Source organism: Podarcis filfolensis (assembly GCF_964270895.1).
Source record: "Podarcis filfolensis genome assembly, chromosome: 4".
Taxonomy (NCBI): domain Eukaryota; kingdom Metazoa; phylum Chordata; class Lepidosauria; order Squamata; family Lacertidae; genus Podarcis; species Podarcis filfolensis.
The window spans coordinates 98353505-98378736 of NC_139607.1; the positions used below are offsets into that span (position 1 = coordinate 98353505).

The 25232-nt window shown below is 48.1% G+C and overlaps 2 protein-coding genes across 10 annotated transcripts in view; one reads left to right on the top strand and one right to left on the bottom strand.

The window, feature by feature from the left end:
• The first annotated feature begins 1230 nt into the window (after window positions 1-1230).
• KCNE3 (potassium voltage-gated channel subfamily E regulatory subunit 3) lies at window positions 1231-18422 on the top strand. 5 transcript variants are annotated; one of them, XM_083610243.1, is made up of 3 exons: window positions 1231-1341; window positions 4737-4831; window positions 17186-18422. In XM_083610243.1, the coding sequence occupies exon 3, from the start codon at window positions 17204-17206 to the stop codon at window positions 17489-17491; it is 288 nt and encodes a 95-aa protein (XP_083466369.1). In that variant the 5' UTR covers window positions 1231-1341; window positions 4737-4831; window positions 17186-17203; the 3' UTR covers window positions 17492-18422. The 5 variants fall into 5 exon arrangements, with proteins under 5 accessions (XP_083466369.1, XP_083466371.1, XP_083466370.1 ...); XM_083610245.1 differs by having other exon boundaries at window positions 17189-18422; XM_083610244.1 differs by lacking the exon at window positions 4737-4831.
• Window positions 18423-21706: 3284 nt separating this feature from the next.
• LOC310760677 (maestro heat-like repeat-containing protein family member 7) overlaps window positions 21707-25232 on the bottom strand; it is a 70051-nt gene continuing 66525 nt past the window's right edge. For all 5 annotated transcript variants that reach the window (XM_083609594.1, XM_083609596.1, XM_083609595.1 and 2 more), the window contains one exon: window positions 21707-21979. The gene's annotated coding sequence lies outside the window, so the exon portion shown is untranslated. The remainder of the gene's footprint in view (window positions 21980-25232) is intronic.

Genomic DNA, 25232 nt, shown 5'->3' on the forward strand with positions numbered 1-25232 from the left:
AAACATCTGAGCTGCAGGGGGATATTCTCAGCACCATCTCCAAATCAAAAGTGGCAGGAATCTTACTTATTTACAACGGTGTTTCTGTACAAACTACTGCCCTCTCCCCAGGGCCGGATTTAGGTCTGATGAGGCCCTAAGCGACTGAAAGTAAAGGTAAAGGGACCCCTGACCATTAGGTCCAGTCATGGCCGACTCTGGGGTTGCGGCGCTCATCTCGCTTTATTGGCTGAGGGAGCCGGCGTGCAGCTTCCGGGTCATGTGGCCAGCAGGACTAAGCCGCTTCTGGCGAACCAGAGCAGCGCACGGAAACGCCGTTTACCTTCCCGCCAGAGCGGTACCTATTTATCTACTTGCACTTTGACGTACTTTTGAACTGCTAGGTTGGCAGGAGCAGGGACTGAGCAACGGAAACTCACTCCGTCGCGGGGATTCGAATCGCCGACCTTCTGATCGGCAAGCCTAGGCTCTGTGGTTTAGACCACAGCGCCACCCACGTGTAATGGGCCCTTTATATGTCCACCTGTCCTTTGTCAACAACAAATGGTCGCTCTTTTTTTGTTGAATATATGCTATACGGTAATTTATGGACCTAATAGGTATTGAAAGCCATTTGCCACTGTTGCTGTATGTAGGTTTTATTTTATTTGTTTTTTATCTTATATTTTGGAAATGCACATCCAATTTTGTTTTTTTCTTTAAATTTTTCGGGAGCATGTATTCATGTCCCTTGATTCGAACTATAAAATGGTGATTTTCTTGAGTACCCGTAAACATTTTTTTAATATATACTGTATAGGGGAAAAAAGCACTGGGCTTAGCTCCAGGTATATAATTATAATTATTATTATTTATACCGCGCCCATCTGGCTGGGCTTCCCCAGCCACTCTGGGCGGCTTCCAACAAAATATTAAAATACAGTAATGCACCAAACATTAAAAGCTTCCCTAAACAGGGCTGTGAACAGGTAAGTGTGAATAAGATTTTTTGGTTTTGTTTTTCATGTGCTGCGGGCTCTATGGGGTCCTGAAACACACATGCAAGCGGCAGATCTCTCCTGCGCTCTAGGCTGCAGCGCGCGGCAGGCAGAAGTTCAACAGGTGAAGCCCCACCTGTTGGATTTCTGCCCCGGAAAGGGCTGCCTCCAAGATCAGGTGGCGGCCTCGGCTTGGGCTGCCTGCCAGGGAGGGAGGGAGCGACGGCCCCTGTCCAAGGGGAGGGCCGGAGAGGGCTGGCTTCGCCTCGCCCAAGGCGGCGGCTGCCGGGAGACGCTCCGCCGCAGTATCCCGCAGGCGAGTGAGCCGGCGCCTCTGGAGCAGCAGCAGCAGCAGCAGGTGGAGGTGAGTCCGGTGCAGCGCGCAGGGGAAACTGAGGCCGGGCGCGGGGAGGATCATCATCAGCCCCGGATTCAGCGCCCGAACCGTCTGCCTCTCCCCACCTGTGGCGAAGCGCTGGCTGGGACACGCGATCCGCTGCCTCGTGTGAAAGCGCTTCTCTGGGGACACGCGGATCGCGGATTTGGGTCCCGATCCGGGCGAGGCAGCTCCTTACGAAGGAGAGGGTGCCCCCCCCCCGAGAACATGCAGACACGTGTTGACTCCCCTCGCCCGTCAGAATCCAACCTCGTTTTCTTAGAAAGCCCCAACAGCTCCAAATGGATGGAGCTGCCCCCTGGACACGTGTCAAGGGATTCTTGAGCTGTGATTCCCGCATTGTAGGGGGGTTGAGCTAGATGACCTTTGGGGTTCCCTTCCGTATCTACAATTCTATGATTCTATGAATTGATGCCACCCTCCTTTGGGGCAGCCTGATTTAATAAGTTAACTGTTTATATTTGGACAACTTTTCCGCTGTACTTCATTGGAAGGCGAAAAACAATCATTTCCTGGATAACTAAACAATTTATTTAAATGAAACAATAACATTTTAGCATATGTATCCATGTTTGTTAACTGATATGGTTAAACAATTAAAAAAAACAACTTAGACTGAGTTTTAGCACACATGAGAAACGTAAGACAAATCTTTATTTTCTGATATCATAGCCTTTGGACCTTATAATGTAACCTAAATAGAAAACTATCTTTAGAAAGTTTTTTCCTCCAAAAGCATTTTATTTTAAGAATCCAATTTAAATTTAAAATAATCTGATTTAAATAAAAAAATCCAATTTTATATATACTGTATATATATATTAAAAATCATTGATTTTTTTTATCCACCCTGCTTTCTTGCAAACTTCTCTGGGGATAGGGGAGGCTGGGTTTGGGTCCCAATCCGGCCGAGGCAGCTCCTTACGAAGGAGAGGGTGCCCCCCCAAACATGCTAGATGACCTTTGGGGTTCCCTTGAGTATCTACAATTCTACGATTGTATGAATTGATGCCACCCTCCTTTGGGGCAGCCTTGATCAAGCTCATACAGTACTCCAAATTCTCTATCTGATTTTCTGACCCTTTGGTTAGCTGCACGATTTAAATTGCTAGTCAGTAAGCCTTGATTTAGATCATTTTTTTTTTTTACAGACTCGTTCTTGCTAGTATCATCTTAATATTTAAAACCAGATGAATGTTTCCTTTTTCCCGGGTACTAAATTTTCAGAGTAGCTTTTCCAGTGACTGGTTTGGTTATATGATTAGAAAAACATAGACTGATCATTATGAAATTATGGTGATGTTTAATAAGTTAACTGTTTATATTTGGACAACTTTTCCTCTGTGCTTTATTGGAAGGAGACAAAACAATTGTTTCCTGAATAACTAAACAATTTATTTAACTGAAACAGTAACATGATAGCAGATGCATCCATGTTTGTTAACTGATGTGGTTAAACAGCAATAAATTAAAAAACTTAGACTGGGTTTTAGCACACACGAAAAACTTAAAACAAATCCTTATTTCCTGATGAATAGCCTTTTTATCAGGGGTCAGCAAACTTTTTCAGCAGGGGGCTGGTCCGCTGTCCCTCAGACCTTGGGGGGGGGGCAGACTATATTGGGGGGGGGGGAATGAACGAATTCCTATGCCCCACAAATAACCCAGAGATGCATTTTGAATAAAAGCACACATTCTACTCATGTAAAAACACCAGGCAGACCCCACAAATAACCCAGAAATGCATTTTAAATAAAAGGGCACATTCTACTCATGTAAAAACACACTGATTCCCGGACTGTCTGCGGGCCGGATTTAGAAGGCCATTGGGCCGGATCCAGCCCCCAGGCCTTAGTTTGCCTACCCATGATCTGACCCTTTCATTGGCTGTGCATCCTTTTCTGTTCTGCAAACCCTCTGATGAAGGCTGAATGTGTGTATCCAGTGCAGGATTTACATATAAGCCAAACAAGCTCTAGCTTAGGGCTGCCCACTCTCTTGGGGGCCCCCAAAAAAATTAAAGAAAAAAAATCTGGATGTACATTTCCAAAATATAAGATAAAAAACAAATAAAATAAAACCTACATACATCAACAGTGTTCTGTGTTGTGTAGGCTCCTATTTGTTATGTGCAAATGGCTTTAGATACCTGTTAGGTCCATAAATTACTATATAGCATACATTAAACACAAAAAACAGTGACATTTTGTTGTGACAAAGGACAGCTGGACATATAAAGGGCCCCATTACCTTCAGTAGCTTAGGGGATGAGTAGGCAACCTAAGGCCTGGGGGCTGGATCCGGCCCAATTGCCTTCTCAATCCGGCCCGTGGACGGTCTGGGAATCAGTGTGTTTTCACATGAGTAGAATGTGTGCTTTTATTTAAAATGCATCTCTGGGTTATTTGTGGGGCATAGGAATTCATTCATTCCCCCTCCCCCACTATAGTCTGGCTCCCCACAAGTTCTGAGGAACAGTGGACCAGCCCCCTGCTGAAAACATTTGCTGACCCCTAGCTTAAAGGTAAAGGGACCGCTGACCATTAGGTCCAGTCGCGGACGACTCTGGGGTTGCGGCGCTCATCTCGCTTTATTGGCCGAGGGAGCTGGCGTACAGCTTCCGGGTCATGTGGCCAGCATAACTAAGTCGCTTCTGGCGAACCAGAGCAGCGCACGGAAACGCCGTATACCTTCCCGTCAGAGGTGTACCTGTTTATCTGCTTGCACTTTGACGTGCTTTCGAACTGCTAGGTTGGCAGGAGCTGGGGCAGAACAACGGGAGCTCACCCCGTCGCGGGGATTCGAACCGCCGACCTTCTGATCAGCAAGTCCTAGGCTCTGTGGTTTAACGCACAGCGCCACAGGGTCTCATCAAACCTAAATCCAGCCCTGTGTGTATCTGTTTGTGGATTACAGTTCCAGCTGCTGTTTTCCTTCCCAATTGCATTTGGTGACTTTTGTGATCAAATGGCACCCCTGGAACAATATAGAATTGTGAATTATCATTGTATGAAAGGCCTTTGATGAAATGTCTAATACAAAAAGGCAGGCTGGTTGGTAGCAGAAGAAACTTCTGCTGGGAATTCCCATCTCAAATCCAGGTATTTGCAGGCCGATCGTGATTCCTGGGGCAAAAGCACTCTGCACATGCTCAGAAAGCAAATTATTATTACGTTCTGTGTTCCACACTGGCATTGGGGGGGGGGAGGGTTCCTGGATGCCCAGGGAGAGGAATCTTTTTCTTTCCAGTCTGAGGGCCACAATCACTCATGGGCAAGTTTCTGGGGGCCCGCATACAGTGGCCGTGGCCAAATGCAAAAGGGGGCGGAGCAATGGATGTGACTCTTCACCTTGCATTCCAGCTACGCGAAAAGCAGAGGTTTCTACCGACACAAATCTCTGTATCTTCCATCCCAGCAAGCAAAAGGCACCGTCACGGTTCAAGAACGCTTTCCAGGTAACTGAAATCGTGTGAGGAGGTCGTGAGACAGGACTAATGAGAGATTTGGCCTGGGGGAAAAGTCCAAAGAACCAGGAAGGAAGCCTTCGAAGGCTACCTTTGAAACCTGGTTGGCAGGGTCTATGCCTCTATTGCAAGGCTCCAATTGCCTCTCGGCTCAAATTAAGCCGTTTTTGCGATGCCACAACACACATTCAGCATCTCGGGGGTGGTGCGCCTTTGTCAAAAGCATAATGGTGCCCAAGTCCACCAATCACTGGACCTTGCTGCCACACTTTCTCCAGGCAGCCAAAGGATTGTGGATCATGTGCAAGCTTTTGTGTAAACACAGAACGGTTCAGCGGGCAAACAGTTCCTTATACAGTGGTACCTTGGGTTACAGATGCTTCAGGTTACAGACGCTTCAGGTTACAGACTCTGCTAACCCAGAAATAGTACCTCGGGTTAAGAACTTTGCTTCAGGATGAGAACAGAAATCGTGCTCCGGCGGCGCGGCAGCAGCAGGAGGCCCCATTAGCTAAAGTGGTGCTTCAGGTTAAGAACAGTTTCAGGTTAAGAATGGACCTCTGGAACCAATTAAGTTCTTAACCCGAGGTACCACTGTATATTTACTAGGATTCTGGTTCCGGCTGCTAGCCATGCCAACCCCACTGTGGACTTTGTATATGAGAAGTTATTTTATTTAGAAGACTGGAGAAAGTTTCCAGTCCTCCTCAAAAGATTCTAAACTTGGGTCTCTCATCTGCACCATCAGTTTTGCCATCTCTGCGAATTTCGTGGTTCTCGTCCGCCATTCTTCCTCGGAGGGCATTCTTTGAGAGGAGATCGCTCTTGTGCTCGGGTCGTAGAATCATAGAATTGTTGAGGCAGGAGGGACCCCAGGGTCATCTAGTCCAACCCCCCTGCAATGCAGGAATCTCAAATAATCATCCAAGACAGGTGGCCTTCCTCCTGTTACTTAACTAAACTCCCATTGTCCCTGACCATTCTTGCTGGGGCTGATGGGAGTTGTAGTTCAGACACATCTGGGGGGCCAAATGTTCCACATGCCCAACGTAGACAGACTTGCAGGCTCGCTAATGGCCACGCCGACCATACTCTGCCTCTACAGTTGGAGTCAGCAACGCAGAACACGGTAAGAAATTTGTTAAAAAGGACGAAGCTGGAGATGATGGAATTTTAAAAATGCAATTGCATGTACAGTGGTACCTCGGGTTAAGAACTTAATTCGTGTGCCTCCTCCTCAAGAGGTCTGGAGGGTGGCAACACGAGAACGGGGCCTTCTCTGCGTGGCTCCCCATTTGTGGAATGCTCTCGCCAGGGAAGTTCGCCTGGCGCTTTCATTATACACCTTTAGGTGCCAGGCAAAAACGTTCCTTTTCAACCAGGCCTTTGGCTGATTTGATTTACATCCTATGCCCTTTTAAAATGTGTTTTTCCTTGGGGGGGGGCTATTGGTTTGTTGTTTTATTTTTACAGTGGTACCTCAGGTTAAGAACTTAATTCGTTCTGGAGGTCCGTTCTTAACCTGAAATTGTTCTTAACCTGAGGTACCACTTTAGCTAATGGGGCCTCCTGCTGCCGCTGCGTGATTTCTGTTCTCATCTGAAGCGAGGTTCTTAACCTGAGATACTATTTCTGGGTTAGCAGAGTCTGTAGCCTGAAGTGTCTGTAACCTGAAGCGTCTGTAACCCGAAATACCACTGTGATCGTAATTTTGGTTGAGTGGGAAGTTCACTGTAAAAGTGAAAAGAGAAATCTCTTCTGTGGTTGGAGTTTAGTCCCAGCAAGAGTGGCCAAGGTGCTGAAAGTGTAAAAATGTAGAGGGAACATTCTTCCACATGTGGTGGACATGTAAAAAGGTAAAAGAGTATTGGGAAATGATCTATAATGAACTGGGGAAAATGTTTAAAATTACTCCCCCCCCCCAAAAAAAACTAGAGTCGTTTCTGCTGGGGATAACCCAGACTGAAATTCCCAGGTGTCAGAAAAGATTATTTATGTACGCAACAACTAGGGCCCGTGTTTTGTTGGCCTCAAAATGGAAAGTGAGTGAGGTCCCAACTCAAGAGGATGGGCAACTCAGGTTGATGGAATATGCACAATTTGCAGATTTAACATATACAATAAGAGAGCAGGAAGAAAATACGTTTAAAGAAGATTGGAAAACATTTATTGAGTATATGGAAAATAGCTGTGTACAGCTGAAAACGCTGGCAGCGTTAAGAGCAAATAATTATTGATGGATGTAACCATGGAAAATTGATTTGAATGACTATAGTAGAATACGCAGGGATGTAAGATATATAAAACGAACCATGGAAAGAGAAGAAGGGGGAAGTCACTGGATATTTTAAAGTTTGTACAGTGGTACCTCTGAATGCGAACAGGATCCGTTCCGGAGCCCCATTCACATCCTGAGTAGAATGTAACATGCGTCTGCGTGTGCGCGGGTCGCATCTTGCCACTTCTGCGCATGCGCATGATGTCATTTTGAGCATCTGCGTATGCACGAGCGGCGAAACCCGGAAGTAACACACTCTGTTACTTCCGGGTCACCACGGAGTGTAACCTGAAAACGCTCAACCTGAAGCATATTTAACCCAAGGTATGACTGTACAATGTTTATCTGAAATTGTAAAACAGAACCTTTAATAAAAAATATTATGGAAGAGTGGTCAAGGTGCAAGCCAATGGGAGCGATAGTTCAGTGATATCTGGAGGGTTTAAGGTTTCCTACACTCAGTCTAGATGTGACCCCAGTTCTAGGATCTGGCTCCCTTTCTGCCTTTTGGGGGACGGGACGGGACGGGACGGGACGGCGCTGTTTTGCCCTGCAAAAACATACAGTGTTTGATGATGCTTTCAGGTGTAGTGTTGGGCTTCTGAGTGTAACACACGCCCGCTGCAGGTGTCATGAAACTGGAGAACTTTGTTTGCGCAAATCTGTAAAAGCACACAGCCCAAGCAGTCCTTGGAAATATGCAGCTAATTCCCCAGTGTAAATACTGAAGGGTGTGGAATGAGGGAGGCCTCGCCAAACCCTCTTGCTCCTCAAACCTGAATGGGCCTCGCCAGAGACGTCTCAGCGTCGCCGTAGGTGTGCAACCGAGGAGGGATGCTTTGCAGGCAGTGCCAGATTTACGTATAAGCAAAACAAGCTATAGTTTAGGGCCCCACTCTCTTGGGGGCCCCAAAAAAAATTAAAGGGAAAAAAACCTGGATGTACATTTCCAAAATATAAGATAAAAAACAAATAAAATAAAACTTACATACAGCAACCGTGTTTTGTGTTATGTAGGCTCCTATGATGTAAGTCATGGGCCCTGCCTGCTAACCTGCTCCCTAAAATATCGCTGGTTTGGTGACAGCAGTCACGAAATTAAAAGACGCCTGCTTCTTGAGAGAAAAGCAGTGACAAACTAGACAGCATCTTAAAAAGCAGAGACATTACCTTGCCAACAAAGGTCCGTATAGTTAAAGCTATGGTTTTCCCAGTAGTGATGTATGGAAGTGAGAGCTGGACCACAAAAAAGGCTGATCGCCGAAGAATGGATGCTTTTGAATTATGGTGCTGGAGGAGACCCTTGAGAGTCCCATGGACTGTAAGAAGATCAAACCTCTGCATTCTGAAGGAAATCAGCCCTGAGTGCTCACTGGAAGGACAGATCCTGAAGCTGAGGCTCCAATACTTTGGCCACCACATGAGAAGAGAAGACTCCCTGGAAAAGACCCTGATGTTGGGAAAGATGGAGGGCACAAGGAGAAGGGGAGGACAGAGGACGAGATGGTTGGACAGTGTTCTCGAAGCTACCAGCATGAGTTTGACCAAACTGCGGGACGCAGTGGAAGACAGGAGTGCCTGGCGTGCTCAGGTCCGTGCGGTCACGAAGAGTTGGACACAACTAAACGACTAAACAACAACAATATATAGGGTGCCTGCATTCTGCATGGACTGGTTGCAAGGCAACATGGGCTTTAGATTCCTATTAGGTCCATAAATTACCATCTAGCATATACTCAACACAAAAAACAGGGACAATTTGTTGTTGACAAAGGACAGCTGGACATATAAAGGGCCCCATTACCTTCAGTAGCTTAGGGCCTCATCAAACCTAAATCTGGCCCTGCTTGCAGGGATGTTTGAGTATATTTGAAGGCAGTTTTAGAGCACTGTCCAGACATTGCACCCAATCACCCTCTGTGCCATTGCAAAGCACAGCAATGCATGTTTTTTGGGAAAGTGGCAATTCATATGTTATTTCTAGGATCAGAATATGTCTTTTGATACACATCCCCCCATTACAAGGCTTTTGCACGCCTCGGCTGGTTGAATCTTAGAATCAGAGCTGGAAGGGACCCACGAGTGTCATCTAGTCCAGCCCCTGCAATGCAGGAATCTTTCATCCAATGTGGGACTCGAACCCACAGCCATGAGGTTAAGAGCCCTGTGCTCTACCAGCTGAGCTATCCATCCTAGGCAGAAGCGTGTACGAACTATAGCGCAAAATACAAAGATGTTCTGATTTTGAAGGACACCCCTGTGTTTTGGTTCACGTACTCACTCAAGAAGTACAAATAGGGTGGTTTCTCATTAAAATACAACCAAAATTGAATTTGTCCCCCCAACCCAGATTCATGCACCGTTGTATATCTCTTCCCCCACCCCCCATGGCTGCAAAGTAGCCTTTTCAGGCTAGCCAGTCAGCCCTCAAAATCTCGTCCTCCTCTGGCCCCTCCACCTGTCTTTGCAGATATCCCCCTTGGACTTAGTTGTTATTCGTTTATTGCATATCTCTTCCACCTTTTCCTCAAGGTGGCGTAAACCAGGCATAGGCAAACTGGCCCTCCAGATGTTTTGGGACTACAACTCCCATCATCCCTAGCTTACAGGCCCAGTGGTCAGGGATGATGGGAGTTGTATTCCCAAACAGCTGGAGGGCCGAGTTTGCCTATGCCTGGCGTAAACGGCTTTCCTCCTCTCCATTTAATCCCAACAAGAACCCTGCAAAGTAGGTTAGGCTGAGAGCAAGTGCCTGGCCCAAGCTCACCCAGTGGGCTGAGTGGGGAATTCGAACTCTGGTCTCCCAGGTCTTAGTCCAGTGCTCTAACCACTACACCACACTGACTCTCCGTACTTGGTACTGCTGTCTGATTTTGCCAGGGAGGCAGCATCTTGGATCATGTTTCTCTCCTGCGCCCGCAGCCAGCAAGGAAGTGGTTTCTTATTTGCATTCCTCATTTTTTGCAGAAAGGGAGTTTGGCAAGCTCAGCCGGGCAGGCACAATGGAATTGTGGACGGCCCGGTTTTTTGGTTGACCACTGAGCTCTCGGCCAGGGGCTTATCAGTCTTTCCCCTTCTCTGAACAATAGCGGCTTTCACAAAACAGAAAAGGGGTGGGTGGGAAGGGTGCTTAGGACTGCAGCACCCAAGCAAGACCAGGAAGTCAAATATGTCAGCTGGAATCAGTGGAGGTTCGAGTCAAAGAATTGTAGAGTTGGAACAAGTCATCTAGTCTAACCGCCTTCAATGCAGGAATCTCGGCTAATCATAGAATCATATTATAGAATCATAGAATCGTGTAGGGTCATAGTACCGCCAAAACCATCATGCCATTGTGCAAATCTGTAGTGCAACCACATTTGGAATACCGTGTACCGCTCTTGTTGCCTCATCTCAGAAAGGATATTGTAGAGCTGGAGGAGGTTTCTCCCTAACCTGGGGAGGAAACAGTAAAGACCTGATGAAGAGAGCACAGCAGAGGTTATAATTTCTGAGAATCCTCCAGAAAAATAATCTCTCAAAGGACCTGTTGATGGCGTTTTACCATTGGACTGTGGAGAGTATATTAACTTATGGTCTGTGTGTGTGGTTTGGGAGCTGCACGGTCAGGGGAAAAACAATGCTGTCCAGGGTTGTAAAGACTGTGGAGAGAATAACTGGGTGCACTCTTCCCACCTTGGATCAAATCTATGCTTCCAGGTGCCATAAGAAAGCTGCAGAGATAGCGCAGGATAGTGCGCACCCCGGAAATGATCTATTTCAGCTTCTGCCTGAGTTTCTACCCAAATGCGATTTTGGTTTTAAACGCAGTGTAAGGTAGTCTCTGGGACGCGGGTGGCGCTGAGGGTTAAATCACAGAGCCTAGGACTTGCCGAACAGAAGGTCGGCGGTTCGAATCCCCGCGACGGGGTGAGCTCCCATTGCTCAGTCCCTGCTCCTGCCAACCTAGCAGTTCGAAAGCACGTCAAACTGCAAGTAGATAAATAGGTACCACTCTGGCAGGAAGGTAAACGGCGCTTCTGTGCGCTGCTCTGGTTCTCCAGAAGCAGCTTAGTCAAGCTGTCCACATGACCCAGAAGCTGTACGCTGGCTCCCTCGGCCAATAAAGCAAGATGAGCGCCGCAGCCCCAGAGTCGGTCACGACTGGACCTAATGGTCAGGGGTCCCTTTACCTTTTCTAATCCTGGAAATCTCCGGGATAATCTGGGTGTGTGGCAGCCCTGCAAACATTGCAAACTTTCTTCATTGGGGAGTTGCACCTCACCCCTTGATCATTTGGGTTTCCCCATCTGAATGTTTTCCAACTGCGCAAGGTCCTTAAAAAAAAAAAGGAAAACTCTCAGGGCAGGAAAATAATAATGCTAGAGCGATAGCACAGGAACACAGCCTCACAGCAAACCGCTTTTTTTCCGATTGAGTTTACCATTCCCACACATGTAGATAATGTTTGTTTGCTATTCCAGAAGGGCAATGAAGCATAATTCATTCATGTTTGCATAGCCCTCGAAAATCTTTGAGCAAGAAGCGCTGCGATGGAATTAGTTCCACCGCAGAACTGCTTTATACTTACTTAGCAGGAATGTTGCCATTCTGCAGATGTATGCCCCTGTTCCATTATAAATAATAATATAGTGGTACCTTGGTTCTCAAACTTAATCCGTTCCAGAATTCCGTTCCAAAACCAAAGTATTCCAAAACCAAGGCACGCTTCTTCATAGAAAGTAATGCAAAAGGGATTAATCCGTTCCAGACTTTTAAAAACAACCCCTAAAACAGAAATTTAACATGAATTTTACTATGTAACAAGATCATTGATCCATAAAATGAAAGCAATAATCAATGTACTGTACTATGAAATAAATAAGACAGTATTGTAGATGATAAAAAAAAAAAAAAATCTTACCTGCACTGATAGTCATTGTCTGGATGGGGGGCTTTTATCCATTTCCGCAGTCACACAATCAATCAGTAGCTGAACTGGGTTCCACACAGTCACAAAAACAAATTAACCAAAAAAGCCTCAAAAACACAAAATAAATAGCAAAAACAAAAGTGCAAAACTTAATCCGTTCCGGAAGTCCGTTCGACTTCTGAAATGTTCGAAAACCAAGACGCAGCTTCTGATTGGTGCAGGTGCCCTGGAAACAATAGCTGACAGCCACATCAGATGTTTGGCTTCTGAAAAATGTTCGAAAACTGGAACACTCACTTCCGCGTTTTCGGCATTTGAGAACCAAGGCGTTTGAGAATCAAGGACCACTGTAATAATAATACAAAGTTTCGAGCCCTCATTGTGGGGTGGATGAAATTTTGAAACCTAATAATTGTTCATTTAAAAAATTATCTCTGCAAATCAGCTTTGGCACTATCCTAAATCCTACAGTGCTGAAAAAATAGGTCCCTGCTCCCAAGGGCATTACAATCAAAAATTTGATAGTGGTGGAGAGAAAGGGAAGGAGGAGAAAGTCAGCAAAGGACGAGTGAGTGTGTGCAAAAATAGTTACGTGTTCTTAGGCTTTGTTTTAGATGGGGAGTCAGACAAGAGAGGAGGATAGGGAGCTATTTGAAGGCTATTTAGCTATGGCAGATGGAAATTATAGTTCAGATTGTCTAGAGTAGACGGTGCTGGGTTGGCGAAAGGCTGTGCTAGGAATTAAGTGCTGGCTGGGGGCTTCTGGGAGTTGTAGTCCAAAACATTCAGGTTGAGGAAGGATGTAAGGCAATTAGAAAAGAGGTTGCAGTACACATTTCCCTGGGAGTAAATCTCGTTGAGCTCTGCAGGGCAAATGACGATTGCGCTGTAAGCGAGAATATGGAAACCATGCCAAGTCGCATGAATGAGACTGTTGCCTGGCTAGCAAAGGATTTGCGGCTTCCTGCCAAGCCTGTAACTGGCACCATCCTGCTAATTACCTTTCTTTGCAATGGCCATGGGAGATCAGCTGAAGGTCAGCTGGCGGCATAAAAGCTGAAGGGTTTGTAGACACCACCCGTCACTTATTATGTGGGCACAACAGGGCTTCTGTCGCAGCAAAGCAGAATTGGGTCTGTACAGATGTTGCATCAGATCAGGGAAGATTGAGGCATTTTCAATCAATATACCCAGGACATCTGTATATGGGGACTTCAAGGGAGGGGGTAAAAGGAGAGTGAGGGGCTGAGGAGTTAGGAGTCTTTCCCAGACACGACTCTCAAGAGCCTTTTCAAGTTCAAGGTGCTACTATTAGTATACAGTGGTACCTCGGGTTAAGTACTTAATTCGTTCCGGAGGTCCGTTCTTAACCTGAAATTGTTCTTAACCTGAAGCACCACTTTAGCTAATGGGGCCTCCTGCTGCTGCGCCGCCGCCGCAGCCCAATTTCTGTTCTTAACCTGAAGCACTATTTCTGGGTTAGCGGAGTCTGTAACCTGAAGTGTGTGTAACATGAAGCGGTCTAAACCACTAAGCCTCTTGGGCTTGCTGATCAGAAGGCCGGCAGTTCGAATCCCTGCGACGGGGTGAGCTCCCATTGCTCAGTCCCAGCTCCTGCCAACCTAGTAGTTCGAAAGCACACTAGTGCAAATAGATAAATAGGTACCACTCTGGCGGGAAGGTAAACGGCATTTCCTTGTGCTGCTCTGGTTTCGCCAGAAGCGGCTTAGTCCTGCTGGCCACATGACCCAGAAAAAATGTCTGTGGACAAACGCCGGCTCCCTCGGCCTGTAAAGCAAGATGAGTGCTGCAGCCCCAGAGTTGTCTGCAACTGGACTTAACTGTCAGGGGCCCTTTACCTTTACCTTTAAAGCCCTTACAGATGCGGGTGGCGCTGTGGTCTAAACCACTAAGCCTCTTGGGCTTGCCGATCAGAAGGTCGGCTGTTCGAATCCCCACGACGGGGTGAGCTCCCGTTGCTCTGTCCCAGCTTCTGCCAACCTAGCAGTTCGAAAGCACGTCAAACTGCAAGTAGATAAATAGGTACTGTTGTGGCGGGAAGGTAAACAGCATTTTTGTGCGCTCTGATTTCCGTCACGGTGTCCCATTGTGCCAGAGGGGGTTTAGTCCTGCTGGCCACATGATCCAGAAAGCTGTCTGTGGACAAATGCTGGCTCCCTCGGCCTGAAAGCGAGATGAGCGCCGCAACCCCATAGTCGCCTTTGACTGGACTTAACCATCAAGGGGTCCTTTACCTTTACCTTACAAAGCCCTTAACAACTTGGGACCAGTTTGCTTGCAAGATCGCCTTACCCAGTATATACTTTCTCAATTGCTTCGATCAAAGGAACTGACCCTGTTATAGGTGCTGGTTCCACCTCAAAAAGGAATCAATCTTGTAGTTCAAAACAAGCTCAGCTGGTAGAACGTGAGAGTCGTAATCTCGGGGCCATGGTTCAAGCCCCACCTTGAGCAAAAAAATATATATCCTGAATTGCAGGGGGGTTGGACTAGAATGATGATCCATGTAGTCCCTTCCAACTCTACATTTCTATGATTCTATGTCTAGGGTTACCAGATGTCCCCATTTCCCGGGGACAGTCCCCGGATTTGCGAATAAGTCCCCGGGCAAATTCCATCCCCGGAATGTCCCCGTATTTCATCTAATGTCCCCCGGGAAACGCAGCAGTGGCAGTCTCAGCAGCCCGGAGCAGTTGGCTCTGGCTGGCTTCAGGAGCTGCTTGGAAGTCCCCATGTGATGGTGGTGCAGGGGCTGCAAGATGCAGCTTCCGGGCTGCCTCCACCTTCCCTGACCCCAGCAACTAAGCTGTGAAGGGAGGCTTCATGGTGCCTATCGAAGCAGCCTCCCAACTCCTACTTGCGTGCAAGCGGGGCAGGGATCTCTCAGATGTGAAGGGAGGCTTCATGCTGACTATCAGAGCTTGTGTGCAAGCAGGAGGGGGCAGGGATCTCTCAGTTAGGCAAGGGGAAGCCTCCCTTCCCAGCTGAGCTGCTCCGATGGGAAGAGAGATCCCTGCCCCCTCCTGCTGTATCTTGGGCCGTGATAATCTCTCCAGCGAACCTCTTAAGGGTCAAGATAAGGAGATGGTTACGGTCTGTTTACTAACACGCTGGCTTCTGAAGCTGGGATTGTGAAGTGAATGAGTAACTGTCCAGCATTGTGTAATATTGTGTCTGCATTCACCTGCAAAATTCCACCGGTTCCTCATCCCTGGTCTACTTTTTAAACCAGGAAATGGTGTAGCTCTGCGGCAGAGTGCTTGCTATGCACACAGCAGGTTTCAGGGTCAGTCCCCAATGGTAGGAGAGACTCCGGCTTGAAATCCTGGGGAGCTGCTGCCAGCCAGTGCAGGCACTATTGAGGTAATTGGAGCAATGGAGAGGGTGGGGCCGCAGCTCAGTGATGGGGCAGCTGCTTTGCATGCCCCAGGTTCAATCCCTGGATTCTTCAGGTAAGGCTGCCAGAAACCTTGGAGAGCCACTGCCAGTCTGTGTAGGCAATACTGAGCTAAATGGACCACTGCAGAGGGTGGAGCAATAGCTCCATGGTAAGAATGCTTGCCTTGCAAGCAGGAGGTCCCAAATTCAATCCTCAAAGGCATTGCCACATAGGGTTGTGTAGGGATATCGCGGAGTGGGGAGTGGGGTCCGGAGGGAGCACACTCTCCAGCAGCAGGCAGCCACAGCCTGCCTGCACGCGTGACCCTGGGGTGCAGGGAAACCCCCCCCCCCTCAGACAAGCCACGGCTGTCGGAACATCGTCCCCTACATCTGACCTTTTGCGGTCTCAGCACTCAGCGGTGTCCTGTCTGTAACCTTTTGTCCCTGAGACCTTTTCAGTGGCGTAGCGTGGGTTGTCAGTACCTGGGGCAAGGCAAGTAATTTGCGCCCCCTAACCCTGAGTGAGCCAGGTAGGGGCAGAGAGGTGCGAGCACGCGCCCCCCAGATGTTGCGCCCGGTGCGGCCGGCCCCCCCCTTCACCCCCCACGCTACGCCACTGGACCTTTTGTCTCCATTCGTCATACACTGTGCAAGGGGAAAACGACGCTGTGGAACAGGTGCCAAAATAGCTTTGTACCACCCCACGATCTTGGGACGGAAGATGTGTAAAGGTCACAGCCCAAAATGTATTTGCCTGGCTTGCATATTTGTCTCAATAAAAGGAGGCTCCACAGCAATGGCAGCAGCTCGCTTCAGCCCACCTGTGCGCAGCTCACATGATGATCAACTCCTGTCTTGGGCCTTCACTTCAGGGTTGGGAGAGACTCCTTGAAATCTTGGGGAGCTGCTGCCAGCCAGTGTAGTCAGTACTGAAGTAGATGAACCAACTGTCTGCTTTTTCTTATGTTTTTATCATTGGTGTTCTGTAATGTGTTTTTAATGTTGGACGCCGCCTTGGGATAATCTGATGAAGGGCAGTATACAAATCAAAATGATAATGATAATTTATTATTACAGTGGTACCTCGGGTTAAGAACTTAATTCGTTCTGGAGGTCCGTTCTTAACCTGAAACTGTTCTTAACCTGAGATACCACTTTAGCTAATGGGGCCTCCCACTGCCGCCGCTCGATTTCTGTTCTCATCCTGAAGCAAAGTTCTTAACCTGAGGTACTATTTCTGGGTTAGCGGAGTCTGTAACCTGAAGCGTCTGTAACCCGAGGTACCGCTGTATTATTATTACAGTGGAACCTTGGTTCTCGAACGGCTTAGTTGACGAACAAATTGGCTCCCGAATGCCGAAAAGTCAAAAGTAGGTGTTCCAGTGTTTGAACATTTTTTGGAAGCTGAACGTCCGATGCGGCTGTCAGCTATTGTTTCCAGGGTGCCTGTTCTAATCGGAAGCCGCACCTCGGTTTTCGAACATTCCGGGAATCGAATGGACTTCCGGAATGGATTAAGTTGAAGAACCAAGGTTCCACTGTATTATTATTATTATTATTATTATTATTAACATTAACAACAACAACAACAACAACAACAACATCTGTGTGCCTGAGGGTGCCTACGCTCTATTTCCTGTGCTTCCTGGGGCAGCTGAATATCTTGGGCCGGCTCTGAGTGCGAATGAGGCCGCCCCATGTGCTTTCAGAGGTTTGCTTGTTCTGAAACGGTTCCTGTTTCTGTGTTTTGCAGCAGCGACGGCACCCCCCAATGGCCTCCGCGTTGGGAAACCGGACGGAGACCTGGCTTCAGAAGCTGGACTTGATGATGCGGGCCCTGAACCAGACTCTCTCCCACGCTTGCCCCCACGATGCGAAGCCCGTCGAGGAGGAGGAGGAGAAGGACAACTACGCTTGCATCTACATCCTCTTCGTGATGATCCTCTTTGCCGCGACGGTCGGGAGCCTGATCCTCGGCTACACCAGATCCCGCAAGGAGGTGGACAAGCAGAGCGATCCCTATCATGTTTACATCAAGAATCGGGTGTCCATGATATGAGGAGGAGGACAAAGGCAGAAAGGACTTGAGATATTGCAGGGCAGAAATCCTTGGTGCATCCTTTGCAAGAAGGAGACACACCTTTTATTGCCTTTTATTTGCCAACCTGGCGCCCTTCAGATGTGTTGGACTACAACTCCCATCAGCCAGGGCTGTCAAACAACCCCTACTGGTTAAAAAAGGTTCTGCCACATGAGCTGCCTTTTAAATTTTGCAGAGATCCAAAGCCTTCAGCTCCAAACCTATTCTCACTTACCTGGGAGTTTTAGTTGTTTAGTCGTGTCTGACTCTTCGTGACCCCCTGGACCAGAGCACGCCAGGCACTCCTGTCTTCCACTGCCTCCTGCAGTTTGGTCAAACTCATGTTTGTAGCTTCGAGAACGCTGTCCAACCATCTCGTCCTCTGCCGTCCCCTTCTCCTTGTGCCCTCCATCTTTCCCAACATCAGGGTCTTTTCCAGGGAGTCTTCTTTTCTCATGAGGTGGCCAAAGTATTGGAGCCTCAGCTTCATGATCTGTCCTTCCAGTGAGCACTCAGGGCTAATTTAAGCCTCCCTAAAGTCAGTGCTGCAGATACAGTACAGATGATATCTCAATGGGGCAGTACCTTTTCTAACCAGTAGGGGTCATCCTACCAGCATGGCTGCGGCTGATGGGAGTTGTAGTCCAGGCGCCAGGTTGCTGAATCTTGCTTTTCCTGGTTCCAGTTATATCCCCCCTTCTGGAACTGAGGCGCGCCTGTGTGCTGATGGGTGGAAATCTAAGATGCGGGGAGAGGAAACACTGTTTTCAAAGAAATTTGGGGAGCCTGGTGGGGGAGCCTTCAAATCGCAGATTATCAAGAGGGGTTTTATATATATATATTAAAAGTACACGTTTGATTGATTTCTCCTTCCCTGCCCCCAGTACACAATAAACAAATCAGTTTCCTACCCTGAGAATTAAATTACTAGCCTTCAGGAGCGATGGAAGATGTTCTGGTGCCTAAGGTTGATAATCCAGTGGAAGTCGCAGAAGAGGGTTGGACAGGGTCTAGGATACCTGATTCATCTAATATCGTGTGTTCTTTGGTCCTACAGGTTTAACAAATTCACATCCAGTATTTTTATAATAATAATAATTTATTCTTTATACCCTGCTCATCTGGCTGGGTTTCTCCAGCCACTCTGGGCGGCTTCCAACAAAACACTAAAATACAATAACCTATTAAACATTAAAAGCTTCCCTAAACAGGGCTGATTTCAGATGTCTTCTAAAGGTTCGGTAGTTATTTTTCTCTTTGACATCTGGTGGGAGGGCATTCCACAGGGTGGGTGCTACTACCGAGTTCCCTATAACTTGGCTTCTCGCAGCGAGGGAACTGCCAGAAGGCCCTCGGCGCTGGACCTCAGTGTCTGGGCAGAACGATTGGGATGGAGACGCTCCTTCAGATATACTGGACCGAGGCCATTTAGGGCTTTAAAGGTCAGCACCAACACTTTGAATTGTGCTTGGAAACGTACTGGGAGCCAGTGTAGGTTTTTCAAGATTGGTGTTATATGGTCTCGGCGGCCGTTCCCAGTCACCAGTCTAGCTGCCGTATTCTGGATTAGTTGTAGTTTCCAGTTCACCTTCAAAGGTAGCCCCACGTAGAGCGCATTGCAGTAGTCCAAGCGAGAGATTGCATGCACCGCTCTGGTGAGACAGTCTGCGGGCAGGGAGGGTCTCAGCCTGCGAACCAGGTGGAGCTGGTAAACAGCTGCCCTGGACACAGATTTGACCTGTGCCTCCATGGACAGCTGTGAGTCCAGAATGACTCCCAGGCTGCGCACCTGGTCCTTCAGGAGCACAGTTACCCCTTTCAGGACCAGGGAGTCCTCCACACCTGCCCGCCTCCTGTCTCCCAAATACAGTACTTCTGTCTTGTCAGGATTCAACCTCAATCTGTTAGCCACCATCCATCCTCCAACCACCTCCAGACACTCACACAGGACTTTCACCGCCTTCACTGGTTCCAATTTGAAAGAGAGGTAGAGCTGGGTATCATCCGCATACTGATGAACACCCAGCCCAAAGCCCCTGATGATCTCTCCCAGTGGCTGCATGTAGATGTTGAAAAGCATGGGGGAGAGGAAAGAACCCTGAGGCACCCCACAAGTGAGAGCCCAGGGGTCTGAACACTCATCCCCCCCCACCACTTTCTGAACATGGCCCAGGAGGAAGGAGCGGAACCACTGTATGATAGTGCCCCCAGCTCCCAGCCCCTCAAGACGGTCCAGAAGGATGTTATGGTCGATGGTATCAAACGCTGCTGAGAGATCCAGCAGAACTAGGAAACAGCTCTCACCTTTGTCCCTAGCCCGCTGGAGATCATCAACCAGTGCGACCAAGGCAGTTTCAGTCCCGTGATGAGGCCTGAATCCTGACTGGAAGGGATCCAAAACATCTAGTGAATTAGCTTAGGGTACCTGATTTATCTGTTCTGGGAACCAGCCAAGGCAAATTCACCCCAGTGGCAGTCAAGGCAAGCCCCATGAATTCTTCTTTTGTTTCCCTTGAAAGCGGACTTGATAAGTCAAAACTTCTATGCCAACAGGATACTGGGCATCGGCCCTGAAGCAGGTAAATCTGTCTTTCCTCTTGGACTTCCCGCCCCCAAATTCTCCCCTTCCTTGGAGGTTTCATAACATCTTCAAACACTTCCTGCAGCGCTAGAAAGAGATCATTTTTATGGGGCAATATAATCCCACAATAGGATAAAGGATTCATTCTTCCCAGCCTGAGAACGTCGTCCTTTCTCCTCCCCACCCTCCGCCACACGGTGAAATGTGTTTACTCAGTGAGCTTGCGAAATCCACTCTTAAGCCACACGCATGCTTAATGGATTTGTTTTTCTTTCCTATATCTTGCTGAGATTTAAACATGGGCGGCAGCCTCTGGTTCGCCCCGTTTTCCAAAAAAACCAACAACCCTGGAAGGTGGGCTAAGCTTGGCAGAAAGTTAAGATAGAGACTTAAAACTAAATATTGGGTGTATACATTAACAAGGATCGTTTCCTGCCTTGCGTTGGCTGTGGTGCCAGGTTTGGATTTGATGCAAGTCCCTGTTCAGAACGGGAGATTTCTGTGAAGCTGGCACTGCTGGGAGTTTTAGTCCAAAATGCCTAGAACAGGGGTCAGCAAACTTTTTCAGCAGGGGGCCGGTCCACTGTCCCTCAGAGCTTGTGGGGGTCCGGACTATATTTTGAAAAAAATATGAACGAATTCCTATGCCCCACAAATAACCCAGAGATGCATTTTAAATAAAAGCACACATTCTACTCATGTAAAAACACGCTGATTCCCGAACCGTCCGCGGGCTGGATTTAGAAGACGATTGGGCCGGATCCGGCCCCCGGGCCTTAGTTTGCTTACCCATGGCCTAGGAGCTACCAGCTTGGATAAAGGCTGACCAGATTGGTTTGTCCCTGCTTCCTGCAGGCTCAGGGATGTCTCCAATGTGATAGCAGGCACCCCACACCCATATGTTTAATGCTGCCATATTTAACTTGATCCTATGGATTTTTAAAAAGAAAACTTACGCAACTTCGGAATTTGAATATGGCCCTTCCAAGGGCAAGGCCAGCAAGAACTTCTAAGCCCACACAGTGGCGTAGCGTGGGGGGTGCAGGGGGGGCCGGCTGCACCGGGCGCAACATCTGGGGGTTAGGGTTAGGGGGCGCAAATCCACAGGTTAGGGGGTGCAAATTACTTGCCTTGCCCCGGGTGCTGACAACCCACGCTACGCCACTGAGCCCACAAGGACACCAAATTTTTTAGAGAAATCACACGCAGCACATGTGATTGCAAGGGGTTCTGATTAGATGACCGTAATAGATGATAATCCATCCTACAATTCACCCCAGTTTGCTTGTATACATTTCCCCATTAATCCCACACTTTTCCCTAGTGTACTTTCTCAACCGGATAAAATTTTTTAAATGAAAAAGAGGATTTCTTGTACTAGGACAATTGAGCGCTTTAATCCACTTTCATTGCACAAGCCTACATCTCTGGCCTGCACTTGAAATTATTATTATTATTATTTATGATGATGATGATGATGCTGCAAGATAGTGGCAAATCTGGAGGCGCACACAGACTTCAACAAACAGGTCCCGAGAGTCAGTTAGGTACACACACAAAGAGAAGTCTATTCCACTTTTGTGAAACACAAACCGACTTTAAAAAATAAATCAGAAAACACAAATTTACTGGCTTAAAGTCCTCAAGGCATACGTGCATAAAAATATATATACATGAGAACATTGCTATATATTGCTTGCAAATTCTATCTTGATGCAGGAAGCTGCATTTTGCAAGCAGCGTGAAGGCCCTTACGGTAAGGGTTCTTCAGCAAGCAAGAACCGTCAGCTTCCATCCACCACATTTTGGGTTTCTCGTCTGCATCCTTCGACTGAGGCTTCTCCTGCAGCCACCGCTGGCTCTGTCCTCCTGCAGCCAGAAAGCTCCTGGTGAAAGAGGGAGACAAAGGACTTAACACCCTCTTGTGGTTGTTGATCTGTGCCAGGAGGGGAGGGGGGGGAGGAAGCAGAAGGTCTTGGGAGCCTGAATACAGTGGTACCTCAGGTTACAGACGCTTCAGGTTACAGACTCCACTAACCCAGAGATAGTACCTCGGGTTAAGAACTTTGCTTCAGGATGAGAACAGAAATCGTGCTGCGGTGGCACAGCAGCAGCAGGAGGCCCCATTAGCTAAAGTGGTGCTTCAGGTTAAGAACAGTTTCAGGTTAAGAACGGACCTCCGGAACAAATTAAGTTCTTAACCCGAGGTACCACTTTACAGGGAAGGTGAACAACTGGCTTGACTGTGAGATGCAGCAACAAACAAAGCTAATGCTATTCTAAGCTGCATCAACAGAAGTCAAGTGTCCAGATCAAGGGAAGTCATAAAGGTAAAGGGACCCCTGACCATTAGGTTCAGTCGCGGACGACTCTGGGGTTGCAGCGCTCATCTTGCTTTACAGGCCGAGGGAGCCAGCATTTGTCCGCAGAGAGTTTTACCAGGTCATGTGGCCAGCAGGACTAAGCCACTTCTGGCGAACCAGAGCAGCGCACGGAAACACTGTTTACCTTCCCACCGGAGCGGTACCTATTTATCTACTTGCACTTTGACGTGCTTTCGAACTGCTAGGTTGGTCAGGAGCAGGGACCGAGCAACGGGAGCTCACTCCGTCGTGGGGATTCGAACCGGCGACCTTCTGATCGGCAAGTCCTAGGCTCTGTGGTTTAGACCACAGCGCCACCCGCTCTATGCTGACATCTTAAGCATATCTGGCACCATGGTGCAAAGCCCCCCCCCCCCATTTCCCAGAGGGAGGATGGCGCTGCCCATGGGGCTGGAGGAGGCGGGCAGCACCTCCCAGCTCAGCTGGCCACTTTGCGCCGCGGTGGCCATGGCAGACGGAGGCACGGGCAGCATGGCAGAGGCGGGCAAGGGCAGCGAACTGGTGCCGGGAGGGGCTGCGTCCAGCCTCTGCCTTTTCCCTGGCACCCTCCAGAACTATGGGTAAGATGCCCCTGCCTGGAATACTTTGTCAGTTCTGGGGACCGCAATTTAAGAAGGATGTTGACAAGCTGGAAGGTGGGCAGAGGAGGGCGACCAAGATGGTCAAGGGTCTGGAAACCAAGCCTGATGAGGAACGGTTGAAGGAATTGGGTGTGTTTAGCCTGCGAAAGAGGAGACTGAGAGAAGATAGGAGAGCCATCTTCAAATATCTGAAGGGAGGGAGGGAACTTGCAACCTTCCAGGTGGCACTGAACTGCAATTCCCAACAAACAACCCATGGGCAGCGGTCAGGGATGATGGGAGTTGTAGTTCAGCAAGATCTGGAGGAGCAAAGGTTCCTCTGCTTCACGTGCAGAAGGTGTCAGATTCAACCCTGGCATCTCCCAGGTAAGGCTGATTTCCACATTTGCCACAAGAGGGCAGCTCTGCATTTTTTTAAAGAAGCTAGTGAACATTCTAGCGGAGAACAGGCTTCCTTAACTCTGAGATTTCCACGTGTTTTGGACTACAACTCCCATCAGTCCCGGCCATTACGGCCAAGGGCGCTGTGTTCTTGTAAACGTTGAGCATGGAAACAGGTTTCTTGGGTTTGGGACCTAAGCTCCCAGTCCTCAAGGAGGAATGACACAGTGTAAAGAGAGCCCGGGTGGGCTGGACCAAACGTCTATCTCAGAGGTGGCCAACATGGCGCCCTCATTGGCCAATGGTGCAAGGGATGATGGGAGTTGTATTCCAGGTTTATGATTTGATCCCGGAATGTCCCACTTTCCCTTGGGATGTCCCTATTCTCATCAGAGGAATGTTGGAGGGTTTGGAGTTATGTGACTCCTGAGTCAAGGAGATGAGTAACTAGACAACCTTTAGAAGACATCTGAAGGCAGCCCTGTCTAGGGATTTATTATTTTTTTTAATTTGATGTTTCATTATGTTTTTCTATAGGTGGGAAGCCACCCAGATGGGTGGGGAATAATAATAATAAGACAGTGGATGCTTGGGTTGTGAACATGATCTGTGCGGGAGGCACGTTCACAACCCGCAGCGCCGCGTCTGTGCACGCCTGGGTCGCATTTTGGCACTTCTGTGCACGCGCATGTGCAAAGCGCGGTTTAGCATTTCTGTGCATGCAGAAGCGCTGAAACCCGGAAGTAACCCGTTCTGGTACTTCCGGGTTTGGCACAGTGCGCAACCTGAAAACATGCAGCCTGAAGCATCTGTAACCCGAGGTATGACTGTAGTAGTAGTAGTAGTAATAATAATAATAATAATAATAATAATAATAATAATAATAATATAATTAGAATAGGGGTGGCCAACTCCCAAGAGACTGCGATCTACTCACAGAGCTAAAACTGGCAGTGATCTACACCCTTTATGGGGGTTCAGGTCAGAGTTTTTGAGATTTTTTTAGGAAGAAAAGCCCTGTTTTGGGGAGTGAAGGGCAAAAATGTTGAACTTTTTAGGGGAGCCGAAGTTGTTGAGCTTCTTTGGGGGAGCCGGTGATCTCCCAGTGATCTACCAGTAGATCACGATCTACCTGTTGGACGTGCCTGGAATGTCCCTATTTTCAACTGAGAAATGTTAGAGGGTATTCCCAGGTTGGAGAAGGTTGGTTTAGGGCAATGGTTCTCAAAGTGGGTGGTACTCTCATCATCGTAATCTTTGATCTGTTTATTAAATTTGTATATCACCCTATACCCGTAGATCTCAGGGCAGTTCATCATCATCATCATCATCATCATCATCATAATTTATTATTTATACCCTGCCCATCTGGCTGGGTTTCTCCAGCCACTCTGGGCGGCTTCCAGCAGAATATTAAAATAGAATAGTCTATTAAACATTAAAAGCTTCCCTAAACAGGGCTGCCTTCAGATGTCTTCTAAATGTCAGATAGCTGTTTATTTCCTTGACATCTGGTGGGAGGGCGTTCCACAGGGTGGGCACCACCACCGAGAAGGCCCTCTGCCTGGTTCCCTGTAACTTGGCTTCTCGCAGTGAGGGAAACGCCAGAAGGCCCTCGGAGCTGGACCTCAGTGTCCGGGCTGAATGATGGGGATGGAGACGCTCCTTCAGGTATACTGGACTGAGGCCGTTTAGGGCTTTCAAGGTCAGCACCAACACTTTGAATTGTGCTCGGAAACGTACTGGGAGCCAGTGTCGTTTACAACATTGTAAACGGAATGAAAATAAATGGG

What these genes read in the sequence shown, in the direction of transcription:
- KCNE3 (XM_083610243.1), top strand. Translation starts at nt 17,204, where the DNA reads ATGGCCTCCGCGTTGGGAAACCGGACGGAGACCTGGCTTCAGAAGCTG.